This window comes from Oncorhynchus gorbuscha, unplaced genomic scaffold (genome assembly GCF_021184085.1).
Source record: "Oncorhynchus gorbuscha isolate QuinsamMale2020 ecotype Even-year unplaced genomic scaffold, OgorEven_v1.0 Un_scaffold_1078, whole genome shotgun sequence".
In the NCBI taxonomy this organism is placed as follows: domain Eukaryota; kingdom Metazoa; phylum Chordata; class Actinopteri; order Salmoniformes; family Salmonidae; genus Oncorhynchus; species Oncorhynchus gorbuscha.
In genome coordinates this window covers 67501-87464 of record NW_025745967.1, presented here as the reverse complement: position 1 = coordinate 87464, position 19964 = coordinate 67501, and the positions used below count along the sequence as shown (strand labels likewise).

At 46.9% G+C, this 19964-nt stretch overlaps 1 protein-coding gene across 1 annotated transcript in view; it reads right to left on the bottom strand.

Annotated features, from left to right (window-relative positions):
- Positions 1-572: 572 nt before the first annotated feature.
- LOC124021181 (ephrin-B2a-like) overlaps positions 573-19964 on the bottom strand; it is a 23314-nt gene continuing 3922 nt past the window's right edge. The window contains exons 3-5 of the mRNA XM_046336528.1: positions 11601-11693; positions 3305-3421; positions 573-1751 (exon numbers count right to left, since the gene is read on the bottom strand). Of these exons, the coding sequence (XP_046192484.1) occupies positions 1351-1751; positions 3305-3421; positions 11601-11693 (611 nt within the window). The 3' untranslated portion in view covers positions 573-1350. The remainder of the gene's footprint in view (positions 1752-3304; positions 3422-11600; positions 11694-19964) is intronic.

The following is a 19964-nucleotide window of genomic DNA, read 5'->3' as shown; positions in this document are numbered from 1 at the left end:
GTTTAACACCCATAAATATCACTTGATAAACAAAAACATGATGGACATCAGCAGTGAGTGTCACGCCCTGACCTTCTCTATTTGGTGAGGTCAGGGTGTGATTTGGGGTGGGCATTCTACGTTGTTTGTTTCTATGTTTTGGCCGGGTATGGTTCTCAATCAGGGACAGCTGTCTATCGTTGTCTCTGATTGGGAATCATACTTAGGCAGCCTTTTTTTTCCTTTTGGTAGTTGTGGGTAGTTGTCTTCGTTTGTGCTTGTACAACCTTACGGAGCTTCACGGTCGTTTTTGTTGTATTTTTGGTTTGTTGGCAACGTTTGCAAAATTAAATAAAAATGTACGCTCACCACGCTGCACCTTGGTCCATTCCGACGATCGTGACAGTGAGACATTGTTACCTGAGACAGACTGACAGTTATGACACTAAAAATAATTACGAGGCATTCATTTCAGCATGAGTTAACATCAAAATACCATATCACAAAAATAAAATCTTTTACACAAATTATATTCAAAATCTCTCACAGCGAAAAAAACATTTTCAAGTTTCCATTTGCTAAATTGTGCTCCGAGTCTAAAGCCTGGATCTCCTTTATTCAAAAAGAGGACAGTTCCTCATTTAGCAGCAATACATGTAACAGCAAGTCATTGCCAACTCAGGGTTAGCTTTCCTAGTGAAAATCCCAGAATGCACTCTGTCTTTACTGCCTTTATCCATTCTCTCTCTCCAAGGAAATAAAACGTGGCCCAAATGATTTGATTCTCCAGCCTTGATAATGTCTAGATTGTTCAGAGAGCGTGTTTTCTAAAACACAGTGAATGATTTCAAAGTAGGTGACGGACTCGTCCCAGGCCGAAATGTGTACCACCGCTTGGCCCATTGACTTCATAAAGCACACAGCTTGGCCCATTGACTTCATAAAGCACACAGCTTGGCCCGCTGACTTCATAAAGCACACAGCTTGGCCCGCTGACTTCATAAAGCACACAGCTTGGCCCATTGACTTCATAAAGCACACAGCTTGGCCCACTGACTTCATAAAGCACACAGCTTGGCCCACTGACTTCATAAAGCACACAGCTTGGCCCACTGACTTCATAAAGCACACAGCTTGGCCCATTGACTTCATAAAGCACACAGCTTGGCCCATTGACTTCATAAAGCACACAGCTTGGCCCACTGACTTCATAAAGCACACAGCTTGGCCCATTGACTTCATAAAGCACACAGCTTGGCCCACTGACTTCATAAAGCACACAGCGAGGACGTCTCTTCCTCATTGGGGGACTGAACAACTCCTCATTCATTCCATTGGTCCTTGGCCCCTGTGAGAAGACCCACAGGTCCCTCAGACCTTGTAGTATATATTAGTAGGACTCTGTGGAGGCATCTCCTGTACCATATAAACAGGATGCCTGTAGTCTCCACTGACCCTCTCATGGTGCCGACAGAACACAGAGTCAGAGGGCCTCGGAGGAAACACCGCGTGGCTGGGCTCTGACCGGATGTCCTCTCTACTCCCTCCGTAGCTGTCTCTCTTGGGCGTGGCCAGGGTGTTGAGGGACAGAGACTGTTGGACGTCCCTGTCCGGCGTGGCGTGGCGTCTGTGGTACCGCCACACCACCATCAGTAGGACCACGATGACCAATAGGAGGAGGACGATGCAACAGGCCACGCCAACGAAGAGTCCGACCTCAGAGCCGATGGATCCGCCTTCTGTGTCAATGTCTCCTTCGCTGTGAGTGATTTCTGAAAAAGAGAGAGCGAGAGAGAGAGAGAGAGAGAGAGAGAGAGAGAGAGAGAGAGAGAGAGAGAGAGAGAGAGAGAGAGAGAGGGGAGGGGAAGAGAGAGGAAGAGAGGAAGAGAGGGAGAGAAATGAAAAGAGAGAGAGAGAGACCGAGAGAGAGACCCAAGGGGACATGAGAGAGAGACAAAGAGAGACAGAGACAGAGAGAGAATGGGAGAGAGCAAGGGGACATGAGAGTGAGAAAGAGAGAGGGAGAATGAGAGACCGAGGGGAAATGAGAGAGAGAGACAGAGAGAGAGAGAGAGAGAGAGAGAGAGAGAGAGAGAGAGAGAGAGAGAGAGAGAGAGAGAGAGAGAGAGAGAGAGAGAGAGAGAGAGAGAGAGAGAGAAGAGAGAGAGAGAGAGAGAGAGAGAGAGAGAAAGAGAGAGAGGCGATGAAGAATGATTAGATTCTCCTTGTAAAGACAGAGGTCTACTGGTGTAAAGGAGAGTTAAATATAAACACATTAAGACCCCTCAGTCCTATTGAATCCCCCACTACTAGTTAGACAGTCCCCCCTATTGAATAACACTACCCACTACATTGAGTTAGATATAAACACATTAAGACCCCTCAGTATGTCCTCCTCTACAGTCCTATTGAATAACCCCCACTCATTGAGTTAGATATAAACAGTCCTATTGAATAACACTACCCACTACATTGAGTTAGACACATTAAGACCCCTCAGTGTCCCCCTCTACAGTCCTATTGAATAACACTACCCACTACATTGAGTTAGATATAAACACATTAAGACCCCTCAGTATGTCCCCCTCTACAGTCCTATTGAATAACACTACCCACTACATTCAGTTAGACACATTAAGACCCCTCAGTATGTCCCCCTCTACAGTCCTATTGAATAACACTACCCACTACATTGAGTTAGATATAAACACATAAAGACCCCTCAGTGTCCCCCCCTCTACAGTCCTATTGAATAACACTACCCACTACATTGAGTTAGATATAAACACATTAAGACCCCCACTCAGTATGTCCCCCTCCCCCTACAGTCCTATTGAATAACACTACCCACTACATTGAGTTAGATATAAACACATTAAGACCCCAGTCAGTATGTCCTCCTCTTGACAGTCCTATTGAATAACACTACCCACTACATTGAGTTAGATATAAACACATTAAGACCCCTCAGTATGTCCCCCTCTACAGTCCTATTGAATAACACTACCCACTACATTGAGTTAGATATAAACACATTAAGACCCCTCAGTATGTCCCCCTCTACAGTCCTATTGAATAACACTACCCACTACATTGAGTTAGATATAAACACATTAAGACCCCTCAGTATGTCCCCCTCTACAGTCCTATTGAATAACACTACCCACTACATTGAGTTAGACACATTAAGACCCCTCAGTATGTCCCCCTCTACAGTCCTATTGAATAACACTACCCACTACATTGAGTTAGATATTAACACATTAAGACCCCTCAGTATGTCCCCCTCTACAGTCCTATTGAATAACACTACCCACTACATTACCAGCGTTGTTCGTCACATCATTGTCCTTAATGGGAAGCTCGTTGTCTGGGGCCTCGGGGTGCTGAGGGGGGAACCTGGTGGGAGACTCTTCAGGGAGAGGAAGGGGTTTGGAGGAACCTAGAATAGATCAAACACACCTCATTATACTACAATACAGTATTCACACCAACAGCCAGGTCATTATACTACAATACAGTATTCACACCAACAGCCAGGTCATTATACTACAATACAGTATTCACACCAACAGCCAGGTCATTATACTACAATACAGTATTCACACCAACAGCCAGGTCATTATACTACAATACAGTATTCACACCAACAGCCAGGTCATTATACTACAATACAGTATTCACACCAACAGCCAGGTCATTATACTACAATACAGTATTCACACCAACAGCCAGGTCATTATACTACAATACAGTATTCACACCAACAGCCAGGTCATTATACTACAATACAGTATTCACACCAACAGCCAGGTCATTATACTACAATACAGTATTCACACCAACAGCCAGGTCATTATACTACAATACAGTATTCACACCAGAGGTCATTATACTACAATACAGTATTCACACCAACAGCCAGGTCATTATACTACAATACAGTATTCACACCAACAGCCAGGTCATTATACTACAATACAGTATTCACACCAACAGCCAGGTCATTATACTACAATACAGTATTCACACCAACAGCCAGGTCATTATACTACAATACAGTATTCACACCAACAGCCAGGTCATTATACTACAATACAGTATTCACACCAACAGCCAGGTCATTATACTACAATACAGTATTCACACCAGTGGTCATTATACTACAATACAGTATTCACACCAACAGCCAGGTCATTATACTACAATACAGTATTCACATTCATAGAGAGGAGCAGCTACATCAACAACCATCCCTCTAATCTCACTTCATCCCTCCAACCTGACTCCATCCCTCCAACCTGACTCCAACCTAACTCCATCCCTCCAACCTAACTCCATCCCTCCAACCTAACTCCATCCCTCCAACCTGACTCCAACCTAACTCCATCCCTCCAACCTAACTCCATCCCTCCAATCTAACTCCATCCCTCCAACCTAACTCCATCCCTCCAACCTGACTCCAACCTAACTCCATCCCTCCAACCTGACTCCATCCCTCCAACCTGACTCCATCATCTACATCAACAACCATCCCTCCACTCCCATCCCTCCAACCTGACTCCATCCCTCCAACCTCTCCAACTCCATCCCTCCAACCTAACTCCATCCCTCCAACCTGACTCCATCCCTCCAACCTAACTCCATCCCTCCAACCCGACTCCATCCCTCCAACCTCCATCCCTCCAACCCGACTCCATCCCTCCAACCCGACTCCATCCCTCAAATCCAACTCCATCCCTCCAAATCCAACTCCATCCCTCAAACCAACTCCATCCCTCAAATCCAACTCCATCCCTCCAACCAACTCCATCCTCAAATCCAACTCCATCCATCCCTCAACCAACTCCATCCCTCCAACCAACTCCATCCCTCAAATCCAACTCCATCCCTCCAACCCGACTCCATCCCTCCAACCTGACTCCATCCCTCCAACCCAACTCCATCCCTCCAACCCGACTCCATCCCTCCAACCCGACTCCATCCCTCCAACCCTCTCCCAACCATCCCTCCAACCCCACTCCATCCCTCCAACCCGAACTCCATCCCTCCAACCCGACTCCATCCCTCCAACCCGACTCCACCCTCCAACCCGACTCCATCCCTCCAACCCAACTCCATCCCTCCAACAACTCCATCCCTCCAAATCCAACTCCATCCCTCCAACACAACTCCATCCCTCCAACACAACTCCATCCCTCTAATACAACTCCATCCCTCTAATACAACTCCATCCCTCTAATACAACTCCATCCCTCTAATACAACTCCATCCCTCTAATACAACTCCATCCCTCCAGTTAAATAAAGGTTGAATATAAATAAATAACTCCATCCCTTCTTTCATTCAGGTATTGTATGTGTGTTAGAGGGCAGCAGGTATTGTATGTGTGTTAGAGGGCAGCAGGTATTGTATGTGTGTTAGAGGGCAGCAGGTATTGTATGTGTGTCAGAGGGCAGCAGGTATTGTATGTGTGTTAGAGGGCATCACCATCCCCTAATAAAACATCCACCAACACTTAGAGGGCAGCAGGTACAACTGTCCCTCCAACGTGTGTTCCCTCCAGCCAGGTCCATTGTCATGTGTGTTAGAGGCCATCCCTCCAGGTATTGTATGTGTTAGAGGGCATCCCTCTATTGTATGTGTGTTAGATCCAGCAGGTATTGTATGTGTGTTAGGGCAGCAGGTATTGTATGTGTGTTAGAAAAGCAGGTATTGTATGTGTGTTAATACAGCACTATTGTAATGTGTTAGGGCCCCAGGTATTGTATGTGTGTTCAGCAGGTATCCCTGTATGTTAGACACAGGTCTTGTATGTGTGTTAGGGCAGCAGGTATCATGTGTGTAGAGACAGCAGGTCTTGTATGTGTGTCCAGAGGGCAGCATTATTGTATGTGTTTTAGAGGTCTCATTATTGTATGTGTGTTAGAGGGCAGCAGGTATTCTATGTTCCCTTAATCAGACAGGTCTGTATCCATCCCTCCAGTTTTAAGGGCAGGATTGAATTAAATCAACATGGTTCAGGGCAGCAGGTATTGTATGTGTGTTAGAGGGCAGCAGGTATTGTATGTGTGTTAGAGGGCATCAGGTATTGTATGTGTTTTAGAGGGCAGCAGGTATTGTATGTGTGATCATTAGTAGGGCACAGGTATTGTATTCTCTCTAAGGGCCATAGGCCTAATAGGTATTGTATCATGTGTTAGGGCAGCAGGTATTGTATGTGTGTTACCAGGATTTATGTATCAGACACAGGTCTCATTCTATGTGTGTTAGAGGGCAGGTATCATGTGTGTTAGAGGGCACAGGTCTCATTCTTACCAGGATCATTATGTGTTAGACAGAAGGTAAATGTTCTGTTACCAGGATTGTATTATGTAGAGGGCAGCAGGTATTGTATGGTGTTAGAGGGCAGCAGGTATTGTACCAGGATCATTATGTATCAGACACAGGTCTCATTCAGGTATTGTATGTGTGTTACCAGGATCATTATGTATCAGACACAGGTCTCATTCTCTCTACCAGGATCATTATGTATGTCTCATTCTCTCTACCAGGATCATTATGTATCAGACACAGGTCTCATTCTCTCTACCAGGATCATTATGTATCAGACACAGGTCTCATTCTCTCTACCAGGATCATTATGTATCAGACACAGGTCTCATTCTCTCTAGGATCATTATGTCAGACACAGGTCTCATTCTCTCTACCAGGATATTATCAGACACAGGTCTCATTCTCTCTACCAGGATCATTATGAAAGGTCTCATCTCACCAGGATCATTATGTATCAGCTAACTAACCAGGATCAGATTTACATCTAATCATCAGACACAGGTCTCATCTCTCTACCAGGATCATTATGTATCAGACACAGGTCTCATTCTTTAGGAGGCTCAACTAGCTTGTTTACAGTTTGATCATTATGTATCAGACACAGGTCTCATTCTTACCAGGATCATTATGTATCAGACACAGGTCTCATTTTCTACCAGGATCATTATGTATTCTCATTCTCTACCAGGATCAGGACACAGGTCTCATTCTCTCTACCAGGATCATTATCTCATTCTCTCTACCAGGATCATTATGTACACAGGTCTCATTCTCTCTACCAGGATCATTATGTATCAGACACAGGTCTCATTCTCTCTACCAGGATCATTATGTATCAGACACAGGTCTCATTCTCTCTACCAGGATCATTATGTATCAGACACAGGTCTCATTCTCTCTACCAGGATCATTATGTATCAGACACAGGTCTCATTCTCTCTACCAGGATCATTATGTATCAGACACAGGTCTCATTCTCTCTACCAGGATCATTATGTATCAGACACAGGTCTCATTCTCTCTACCAGGATCATTATGTATCAGACACAGGTCTCATTCTCTCTACCAGGATCATTATGTATCAGACACAGGTCTCATTCTATCAATGTATTTCTTCTATACACACACACAGACATTTACATTACATTTACATTTAAGTCATTTAGCAGACGCTCTTATCCAGAGCGACTTACAAATTGGTGCATTCACCTTATGACATCCAGTGGAACAGTCACTTTACAATAGTGCATCTAAAACTTAAGGGGGGGGGTGAGAGGGATTACTTATCCTATCCTAGGTATTCCTTAAAGAGGTGGGGTTTCAGGTGTCTCCGGAAGGTGGTGATTGACTCCGCTGTCCTGGCGTCGTGAGGGAGTTTGTTCCACCATTGGGGGGCCAGGGCAGCGAACAGTTTTGACTGGGCTGAGCGGGAGCTGTACTTCCTCAGTGGTAGGGAGGCGAGCAGGCCAGAGGTGGATGAACGCAGTGCCCTTGTTTGGGTGTAGGGCCTGATCAGAGCCTGGAGGTACTGAGGTGCCGTTCCCCTCACAGCTCCGTAGGCAAGCACCATGGTCTTGTAGCGGATGCGAGCTTCAACTGGAAGCCAGTGGAGAGAACGGAGGAGCGGGGTGACGTGAGAGAACTTGGGAAGGTTGAACACCAGACGGGCTGCGGCGTTCTGGATGAGTTGAAGGGGTTTAATGGCACAGGCAGGGAGCCCAGCCAGCAGCGAGTTGCAGTAATCCAGACGGGAGATGACAAGTGCCTGGATTAGGACCTGCGCCGCTTCCTGTGTGAGGCAGGGTCGTACTCTGCGGATGTTGTAGAGCATGAACCTACAGGAACGGGCCACCGCCTTGATGTTGGTTGAGAACGACAGGGTGTTGTCCAGGATCACGCCAAGGTTCTTGGCGCTCTGGGAGGAGGACACAACGGAGTTGTCAACCGTGATGGCGAGATCATGGAACGGGCAGTCCTTCCCCGGGAGGAAGAGCAGCTCCGTCTTGCCGAGGTTCAGCTTGAGGTGGTGATCCGTCATCCACACTGATATGTCTGCCAGACATGCAGAGATGCGATTCGCCACCTGGTCATCAGAAGGGGGAAAGGAGAAGATTAATTGTGTGTCGTCTGCATAGCAATGATAAGAGAGACCATGTGAGGTTATGACAGAGCCAAGTGACTTGGTGTATAGCGAGAATAGGAGAGGGCCAAGAACAGAGCCCTGGGGGACACCAGTGGTGAGAGCGCGTGGTGAGGAGACAGATTCTCGCCACGCCACCTGGTAGGAGCGACCTGTCAGGTAGGACGCAATCCAAGCGCGGGCCGCGCCGGAGATGCCCAACTCGGAGAGGGTGGAGAGGAGGATCTGATGGTTCACAGTATCGAAGGCAGCCGATAGATCTAGAAGGATGAGAGCAGAGGAGAGAGAGTTAGCTTTAGCAGTGCGGAGCGCCTCCGTGATACAGAGGAGAGCAGTCTCAGTTGAATGACTAGTCTTGAAACCTGACTGATTTGGATCAAGAAGGTCATTCAGAGAGAGATAGCGGGAGAGCTGGCCAAGGACGGCACGTTCAAGAGTTTTGGAGAGAAAAGAAAGAAGGGATACTGGTCTGTAATTGTTGACATCGGAGGGATCGAGTGTAGGTTTTTTCAGAAGGGGTGCAACTCTCGCTCTCTTGAAGACGGAAGGGACGTAGCCAGCGGTCAGGGATGAGTTGATGAGCGAGGTGAGGTAAGGGAGAAGGTCTCCGGAAATGGTCTGGAGAAGAGAGGAGGGGATAGGGTCAAGCGGGCAGGTTGTTGGGCGGCCGGCCGTCACAAGACGCGAGATTTCATCTGGAGAGAGAGGGGAGAAAGAGGTCAGAGCACAGGGTAGGGCAGTGTGAGCAGAACCAGCGGTGTCGTTTGACTTAGCAAACGAGGATCGGATGTCGTCGACCTTCTTTTCAAAATGGTTGACGAAGTCATCTGCAGAGAGGGAGGAGGGGGGGGAGGGGGAGGAGGATTCAGGAGGGAGGAGAAGGTGGCAAAGAGCTTCCTAGGGTTAGAGGCAGATGCTTGGAATTTAGCGTGGTAGAAAGTGGCTTTAGCAGCAGAGACAGAGGAGGAAAATGTAGAGAGGAGGGAGTGAAAGGATGCCAGGTCCGCAGGGAGGCGAGTTTTCCTCCATTTCCGCTCGGCTGCCCGGAGCCCTGTTCTGTGAGCTCGCAATGAGTCATCGAGCCACGGAGCGGGAGGGGAGGACCGAGCCGGCCTGGAGGATAGGGGACATAGAGAGTCAAGGGATGCAGAGAGGGAGGAGAGGAGGGTTGAGGAGGCAGAATCAGGAGATAGGTGGGAGAAGGTTTGAGTGGAGGGAAGAGATGATAGGATGGAAGAGGAGAGAGTAGCGGGGGAGAGAGAGCGAAGGTTGGGACGGCGCGATACCATCCGAGTAGGGGCAGTGTGGGAGGTGTTGGATGAGAGCGAGAGGGAAAAGGATACAAGGCAGTGGTCGGAGACTTGGAGGGGAGTTGCAATGAGGTTAGTGGAAGAACAGCATCTAGTAAAGATGAGGTCGAGCGTATTGCCTGCCTTGTGAGTAGGGGGGAAGGTGAGAGGGTGAGGTCAAAAGAGGAGAGGAGTGGAAAGAAGGAGGCAGAGAGGAAAGAGTCAAAGGTAGACGTGGGGAGGTTAAAGTCGCCCAGAACTGTGAGAGGTGAGCCGTCCTCAGGAAAGGAGCTTATCAAGGCATCAAGCTCATTGATGAACTCTCCGAGGGAACCTGGAGGGCGATAAATGATAAGGATGTTAAGCTTGAAAGGGCTAGTAACTGTGACAGCATGGAATTCAAAGGAGGCGATAGACAGATGGGTAAGGGGAGAAAGAGAGAATGACCACTTGGGAGAGATGAGGATCCCGGTGCCACCACCCCGCTGACCAGACGCTCTCGGGGTGTGCGAGAACACGTGGGCGGACGAAGAGAGAGCAGTAGGAGTAGCAGTGTTGTCTGTGGTGATCCATGTTTCCGTCAGTGCCAAGAAGTCGAGGGACTGGAGGGAGGCATAGGCTGAGATGAACTCTGCCTTGTTGACCGCAGATTGGCAGTTCCAGAGGCTACCGGAGACCTGGAACTCCACGTGGGTCGTGCGCGCTGGGACCACCAGATTAGGTGGCCGCGGCCACGCGGTGTGGAGCGTTTGTATGGTCTGTGCAGAGAGGAGAGAACAGGGATAAACAGACACATAGTTGACAGGCTACAGAAGAGGCTACGCTAATGCAAAGGAGATTGGAATGACAAGTGGACTACACGTCTCGAATGTTCAGAAAGTTAAGTTACGTAGCAAGAATCTTATTGACTAAAATGATTAAAATGATACAGTACTGCTGAAGTAGGCCAGCTGGCAGTGGGTGCGTTGTTGACACTACACTAGTCAAGTCGTTCCGTTGAGTGTAATAGTTTCTGCAGTGTTGCTATTCGGGGGCTAGCTGGCTAGCTAGCAGTGTTGTTTACGTTACGTTGCGTTAAAAGAACGACAATAGCTGGCTAGCGAACCTAGAAAATCGCTCTAGACTACACAATTATCTTTGATACAAAGACGGCTATGTAGCTAGCTATGTAGCTAGCTACGATCAAACAAATCAAACCGTTGTACTGTAATGAAATGAAGTGAAAATGTGATACTACCTGTGAATGCGACCGGGTTGTGAGTCTATTCGGTAGACGTTGGCTAGCGTTGGCTAGCTAGCAGAGTCACCTACGTTAAGGACGACAAATAGCTGGCTAGCTAACCTCGGTAAATTAAGATAATCACTCTAAGACTACACACTCTAAACCTAAACAACACAATTATCTTGGATACGATGATACGAAGACAGCAAAGACAGCTATGTAGCTAGCTAACACTACACTAATCAAGTCGTTCAGTTGAGTGTAATAGTTTCTCCAGTGCAGCTAATCAGTGGACGTTAGCTAGCTGGCTAGTGAAGACTACGTTAGGACGGCGAAATACGATAATTACGCAATTATCTTTGATACAAAGACGGCTATGTAGCTAGCTGAGAAGAAATTGCTAAGATTAGACAAATCAAACCGTTGTGCTATAATGAAATATAATGAAAAAGTTATACTACCCGCGGGAGCGAAGTGCAGATGCGACCACTCGCTCCAACCGGAACCGGACAGACAGAGACACAGAGACACACACACAACGCAATGCACACACACAGACCGAGACACACAGACAACACAATGCACACACACAGACCGAGACACACAGACAACACAATACACACACATAACTTACTCTGTCCTACTCTCAGTACCAGCTTCATGGATGTGGCTCTACACACCCCTCCATCAGTGTTGTCCAGGCCCTGTAGAGAGCTGGTGGAGGTCGCTGAGAAAGAGAGGGAGAGAGAGAGAGAGAGAGAGAGAGAGAGAGAGAGAGAGAGAGAGAGAGAGAGAGAGAGGGAGAGAGAGAGAGAGGGAGGGAAAGAGAGGGAGGGAAAGAGAGAGAGAGAGAGAGGGAGAGAGAGAGAGAGGGAAAGAGAGAGAGAGAGAGAGAGAGAGAGAGAGAGAGAGAGAGAGAGAGAGAGAGAGAGAGAGAGAGAGAGAGGGAGGGAAAGAGAGAGAGAGGGAGGGAAAGAGAGAGAGAGAGAGAGAGAGAGAGAGAGAGAGAGAGAGAGAGAGAGAGAGAGAGAGAGAGAGAGAGAGAGAGAGAGAAAGAGGGAGGGAAAGAGAGAGAAAGGGAAAGAGAGAGAGGGAGGGAAAGAGAGAGAGAGGGAGATAGAGAGAGAGAGAGACACCAGAAGGACATTACTTTCCGAATGGAGCGCTGCGTTAGCCCTTTACAGCGTTGCGTTGCAGAGCCAGTTGCGGTGCGTTTCTGTGTGGTTCATAAATCTGGATTGATCGAATGACCGCATCAAATTGTATGCAGTGATGGCTTGACAGAAATAGTAGCGGAAGGTGAATGTTGACTTTGCCGCATACCATTTTGCGCGTAAAATGCTGTAGGCGTGATCAAGACATTATTCAGTTGTGTTAACGCGCTCTGCGGGTGTGGCTACCTTGCGCACTCGGAATACATTTAATTCAACCGCTGAAAACCTTCCCACGAGCCCAACAGTTTTTCTCTTGGAGTTTTCAATCAATGGGGTTTTTCAGTACGTTTATCTTAAAGCCATCCCTTTAAATATGGTATACCCTTTAATTAGAATTTTGTCCACAGACTCAATAGGGGCGGCCTAAAGGTTAGATACAAATAGAACGGGTTCAGAATATAGGGATCCATTTTTTATTTATTTTATTTATTTCACCTTTATTTAACCAGGTAGGCTAGTTGAGAACACCTTTATTTAACCAGGTAGGCCAGTTGAGAACACCTTTATTTAACCAGGGAGGCTAGTTGAGAACACCTTTATTTAACCAGGTAGGCTAGTTGAGAACACCTTTATTTAACCAGGTAGGCCAGTTGAGAACACCTTTATTTAACCAGGTAGGCTAGTTGAGAACACCTTTTATTTAACCAGGTAGGCTAGTTGAGAACACCTTTTATTTAACCAGGTAGGCTAGTTGAGAACACCTTTATTTAACCAGGTAGGCTAGTTGAGAACACCTTTATTTAACCAGGTAGGCTAGTTGAGAACACCTTTATTTAACCAGGTAGGCTAGTTGAGAACACCTTTATTTAACCAGGTAGGCTAGTTGAGAACACCTTTATTTAACCAGGGAGGCTTGAGAACACCTTTATTTAACCAGGTAGGCCAAGAACACCTTTATTTAACCAGGTAGGCTAGTTTATTTAACCAGGGAGGCCAGTTGAGAACACCTTTATTTAACCAGGTAGGCCAGTTGAGAACAAGTTCTCATTTACAACTGCGACCCTGACCAAGATGAAGCAAAGCAGTGTGAACAGACAACACAGAGTTACACATGGAGTAAACAATTAACAAGTCAATAACACAGTAGAACAAAAGAAAATGAAAAGCCTATATACAGTGTAAATGAGATAAGGGAAAAGCCTATATACAGTGTAAATGAGGTAAGGGAAAAGCCTATATACAGTGTAAATGAGGTAAGGGAAAAGCCTATATACAGTGTAAACGAGGTAAGGGAAAAGCCTATATACAGTGTAAACGAGGTAAGGGAAAAGCCTATATACAGTGTAAATGAGATAAGGGAAAAGCCTATATACAGTGTAAATGAGGTAAGGGAAAAGCCTATATACAGTGTAAATGAGGTAAGGGAAAAGCCTATATACAGTGTAAATGAGGTAAATTAATGAGAGAAAGCCATCTATATATATGCATATTCGTCTCCGTTTCAGCACCAACTGGAAGATTAAAAAATCCTCTGATTTTGTAGATTATTTGGGTTCATTTTAGCAGCGGTGGCAAAAGTTCCCAGTTTGTCAGACTTGGGTAAAAGTACTAGTAGTAGTACTTTAAAGTATTTTTTACCTAACTACTTTACACCGCGGAATTTTAGTAGTAGTACTTTAAAGTATTTTTTACCTAACTACTTTACACCGCGGAATTTTAGTAGTAGTACTTTAAAGTATTTTTTACCTAACTACTTTACACCGCGGAATTTTAGTAGTAGTACTTTAAAGTATTTTTTTACCTAACTACTTTACACCGCGGAATTTTAGGGTTAGGAAAGCATGTATGAATCATTAAAATGGTTTGGAGAGCCTTTACGCACTAAATATATTGATGAATTAAAAAATACAGCGGGTTGATTCACCCTGAAAAGTTGCCGTTTCCACGTTCAATCCATGACATATTGGAAGGTGGAAACATTTATAGAATAGGGGGTTGAACAATGATCCTATAAATCTCCCCGAATTATCACTCATCATGGGAACTGTACAACAACGGTCCAGGCGTCGTGTACGGAGCACCAGGCTCCAGGTTTAATAACCTGCTAAATGTTGTCTGAGTTTCATCAGGATTAAAATAGGCTACTGTAAAAGTACAACTTTACGTCCGTCCCCTCGCCCATACCCGGGCGCGAACCAGGGACCTTCTGCACACATCAACACATCCGTTACACTACAATGTCGTACATTATTTGCGCAACGTTAGCCTGATATGATCCCACTAATGCTGGCGAACCTCGGGAACAACTACACAGACGTGACAGATTAATTAAAGAAAATTACACGGAATGGAATTATGCCAAAAAATAAATGTATGTGGGTTTTTACTGACGATGGCTCCCGATTGTAGATCATATTTAACCCGATACAAACGGAGAAAAATAAAGCGGAGGAAAAGGCCCGGGCATATAATTAAAACGTACCAAAGCGCACACATCCACTCGGCAGTTTCAGCCCTACAGAAGACTATAGTTTGAGTGCCCAAATGTCATCCACGTAAATGATAAAGGGCACAAAAAAATAAATTGAGCTTATTTTCACTGCGGAAAAAGGGCCCTACATGTCATGTTGATATGATGTTCTGTTTGCTTCCTTATAACTGGTTTCACATCCGGCTCCAGGTTCCTTATAACTGGTTTCACATCCGGCTCCAGGTTCCTTATAACTGGTTTCACATCCGGCTCCAGGTTCCTTATAACTGGTTTCACATCCGGCTCCAGGTTCCTTATAACTGGTTTCACATCCGGCTCCAGGTTCCTTATAACTGGTTTCACATCCGGCTCCAGGTTCCTTATAACTGGTTTCACATCCGGCTCCAGGTTCCTTATAACTGGTTTCACATCCGGCTCCAGGTTCCTTATAACTGGTTTCACATCCGGCTCCAGGTTCCTTATAACTGGTTTCACATCCGGCTCCAGGTTCCTTATAACTGGTTTCACATCCGGCTCCAGGTTCCTTATAACTGGTTTCACATCCGGCTCCAGGTTCCTTATAACTGGTTTCACATCCGGCTCCAGGTTCCTTATAACTGGTTTCACATCCGGCTCCAGGTTCCTTATAACTGGTTTCACATCCGGCTCCAGGTTCCTTATAACTGGTTTCACATCCGGCTCCAGGTTCCTTATAACTGGTTTCACATCCGGCTCCAGGTTCCTTATAACTGGTTTCACATCCGGCTCCAGGTTCCTTATAACTGGTTTCACATCCGGCTCCAGGTTCCTTATAACTGGTTTCACATCCGGCTCCAGGTTCCTTATAACTGGTTTCACATCCGGCTCCAGGTTCCTTATAACTGGTTTCACATCCGGCTCCAGGTTCCTTATAACTGGTTTCACATCCGGCTCCAGGTTCCTTATAACTGGTTTCACATCCGGCTCCAGGTTCCTTATAACTGGTTTCACATCCGGCTCCAGGTTCCTTATAACTGGTTTCACATCCGGCTCCAGGTTCCTTATAACTGGTTTCACATCCGGCTCCAGGTTCCTTATAACTGGTTTCACATCCGGCTCCAGGTTCCTTATAACTGGTTTCACATCCGGCTCCAGGTTCCTTATAACTGGTTTCACATCCGGCTCCAGGTTCCTTATAACTGGTTTCACATCCGGCTCCAGGTTCCTTATAACTGGTTTCACATCCGGCTCCAGGTTCCTTATAACTGGTTTCACATCCGGCTCCAGGTTCCTTATAACTGGTTTCACATCCGGCTCCAGGTTCCTTATAACTGGTTTCACATCCGGCTCCAGGTTCCTTATAACTGGTTTCACATCCGGCTCCAGGTTCCTTATAACTGGTTTCACATCAGGTTCCTCCTGGTTTCACATCCAGGTTCCTTATAACTGGTTTCACATCCGTTTTACATCCGGCTCCAGGTTCCTTATAACTGGTTTCACATCCGTCCAGGTTCCTTATAACTGGTTTCACATCCGGCTCCAGGTTCCTTATAACTGGTTTCACATCAGTAGGTAATGACGGCATCCAGGTTCCTTATAACTGGTTTCACATCCGGCTCCAGGTTCCTTATAACTGATTTCACAGTACCAGTACAGGTTCCTTATAACTGGTTTCACATCCGATCTCATCAGGTTCCTTATAACTGGTTTCACATCCAATAGATCTCCAGGTTCCATAACTGGTTTCACATCCGGCTCATCAGGTTCCTTATAACTGGTTTCACATCCAATAGATCTCATCAGTAGGTTCCTTATAACTGGTTTCACATCCAGTAGCTCCAGGGATTATAAAGAAAGACCATCTAAAACAATTGAGATCTGTGTAGCTTTACAATCCTTCTCCAAACAGATGACTAATGGTGACATTTACAGCTCTTATCAATAGATCTCTTATCAATAGCTCTTATCAAGTTGTAAATGACAGTGAATGGTGTCTGATTTACCTAGCTCTTATCAATAGATCTCATCAGTAGGTAATGACAGTGACATGGTGAATGGTGTCTGATTTACCCAGCTCTTATCAATAGATCTCATCAGTAGGTAATGACAGTGGTATGGTGAATGGTGTCTGATTTACCTAGCTCTTATCAATAGATCTCATCAGTAGGTAATGACAGTAGGTGAATGGTAATGATCAGTAGGTAATGACATGGTGAATGGTGTCTGATTTACCTAGCTCTTATCAATAGATCTCATCAGTAGGTAATGACAGTAGGGTAATGACAGTGCATGGTGAATGACAGTGTCTGATTTACCTTACCCAGCTCTTATCAATAGATCTCATCAGTAGGTAATGACAGTAGGTAATGACAGTGCATGGTGAATGGTGTCTGATTTACCTAGCTCTTATCAATAGATCTCATCAGTAGGTAATGACAGTAGGTAATGACAGTAGGTAATGACAGTAGGTAATGACAGTACATGGTGAATGGTGTCTGATTTACCTAGCTCTTATCAATAGATCTCATCAGTAGGTAATGACAGTAGGTAATGACAGTAGGTAATGACAGTAGGTAATGACAGTGCATGGTGAATGGTATCTGATTTACCCAGCCCAGCCCAGCCAAACTTGGAGCCCAGAAAATTCTTGCTATAAAGTACATGTTTTTCAAACTTGGAACCGGTAGGTTCACGATACGACTCACGCACATTCTTGCTATCTCTCAGAACACCTGGGACGCACGCACGCACGCACGCACGCACGACGCACGCACGCACACACGCACGACGCACGCACGCACGCACGCACGACACACTGTCACACACACACACACACACACACACACACACACACACACACACACACACACACACACACACACACACACACACACACAGGACACACACACACACACCCCATTAGGACCATTTGGTTCAGGTGACAGCTTCTCATGCTTCTAGCTAGGTTGCCATGAGAGCTCACGTCATATCTGTCTCATGCTGTTAAAAGCGATGTGTGATTTGGGGCATGTAAGCTCTTAGAATCACAGTGTCTGTCGTCCATGGAGGACTAGTACTGTCAGAGAGCCTCAGAGCCCTGGGAGGTAGGGGAGGAGAGGAGGAGGAGGAGGAGGAGGAGGAGGAGGAGGAGGAGAGGAGAGAGGAGGAGGAGGAGGGGAGGAGGAGGAGGAGGAGGAGGAGGAGGAGGAGGAGGAGGAGGAGGAGGAGGACTGTCAGAGAGCCTCAGAGCCCTGGGAGGTAGGGGAGGAGAGGAGGAGGAGGAGGAGGAGGAGGAGGAGGAGGAGCACTGTCAGAGAGCCTCAGAGCCCTGGGAGGTAGGGGAGAGAGAGAGGAGGAGGAGGAGGAGGAGGAGGAGGAGGAGGAGGAGGAGGAGGAGGAGGAGGAGGAGGAGGAGGAGGAGGAGCACTGTCAGAGAGCCTCAGAGCCCTGGGAGGTAGGGGAGAAGAGGAGGAGGAGGAGGAGGAGGAGGAGGAGGAGGAGGAGGAGGAGAGAGGAGCCCTGGGAGGAGGAGAGAGGAGGAGGAGGATGAGGAGGAGGAGGAGGAGGAGGAGGAGGAGGAGCACTGTCAGAGAGCTTCTCAGAGCCCTGGGAGGTAGGGGAGAAGAGGAGGAGGAGGAAGAGGAGGTAGGGGAGGAGAGGAGGAGGAGGAGGAGGAGCACTGTCAGAGAGCCTCAGAGCCCTGTGAGGTAGGGGTGAAGAGGAGGAGGAGGAGGAGGAGGAGGAGGAGGAGTAGCACTGTCAGAGAGCCTCAGAGCCCTGAGAGGTAGGGGAGAAGAGGAGGAGGATGAGGAGGAGGAGGAGGAGTAGTACTTTCAGAGAGCCTCAGAGCCCTGGGAGGTAGGGGAGGAGACAAGGGGAGAAGAGGAAGAGGAGGAGGAGGAGGAGGAGGAGCACTGTCAGAGAGCCTCAGAGCCCTGTGAGGTAGGGGTGAAGAGGAGGAGGAGGAGGAGGAGGAGTAGCACTGTCAGAGAGCCTCAGAGCCCTGAGAGGTAGGGGAGAAGAGGAGGAGGAGGAGGATGAGGAGGAGGAGGAGGAGACGAGGGGTAAAGTTACAGACTGGCTCTCTGGATACTTCCCAAATGGCTCTCTGTTCCCTTTAGACCAGGGCCCTATAGAACCCTATTCCCTATATAGTGCACTACTTTAGACCAGAGCCCTATAGAACCCTATTCCCTATATATAGTGCACTACTTTAGACCAGAGCCCTATAGAACCCTATTCCCTATATAAGTGCACTACTTTAGACCAGAGCCCTATAGAACCCTGTTCCCTATATAGTGTACTACTTTCAGAGCCCTATAGAACCCTATTCCCTATATAAGTGCACTACTTTAGACCAGAGCCCTATAGAACCCTATTCCCTATATAAGATGCACTATTTAGACCACAGCCCTATAGAACCCTGGATTCCCTATATAGTACACTACTTTGTAAGACCAGAGCCCTATAGAACCCTATTCCCTTAAATGAGTACACTACTTTAGACCACAGCCCTATAGAACCCTATTCCTTCTATATAAGTGCACTACTTTTGAGAGCTCTGGTCTAAAGTAGTACACTATGTAGGGAATAGGGTTCTATAGGAGCACTGTCAGAGAGCCTGGAGCCCTGAGAGGTAGGGGAGAAGAGGAGGAGGAGGAGGAGGAGAGAGCCTCAGGGAGGAGGGGTGAAGAGGAGGAGGGAGTGGTCTAAAGTAGAAGAGGAGGAGGAGGAGGAGGGGAGGAGGAGGAGGAGAGGTCAGAGAGCCTCAGAGCCCTGGGAGGTAGGAGAAGAGGAGGAGGAGGAGGAGGAAGGAGGAGCCCTGGGAGGAGGGGAGAAGAGGAGGAGGAGGAGGAAGAGGGGAGGAGGAGGAGGGTGAGCACTGCACCTATATAGGGAATAGGGCTCTGGTCTAAAGTAGTACACTATGTAGGGAGTAGGGTTCTATAGGGCTCTGGTCTAAAGTAGTACACTATGTAGGGAGTAGGGTTCTATAGGGCTGTGGTCTAAAGTAGTGCACTATATAGAGAATAGGGCTCTGGTCTAAAGTAGTACACTATATAGGGAATAGGGTGCCATCTGGGACACAGTATTTCTCTCATGCTACACTGGGCTTGAAGACGCACAGAGACGCTGCCTGGTTGACCAACTTGTCCATGATAACACAACCACTGCTGAACTCGATGACAGGATAGGAGACGACCAGGGAAGATGGCCGTTTCCTCTGAACAGACATGAATACTTGTCTATACAGTCTATACTGTCTACAGTGGCTTGTGAAAGTGTTCACCCCTCTTGGCATTTTCACCTGTTTTGTTGCCTTACAACCTGGAATTAAAATACATTTTGGGGAGGGGGGGGTTGTAGTATCATATGATTTCACAACATGTCTACC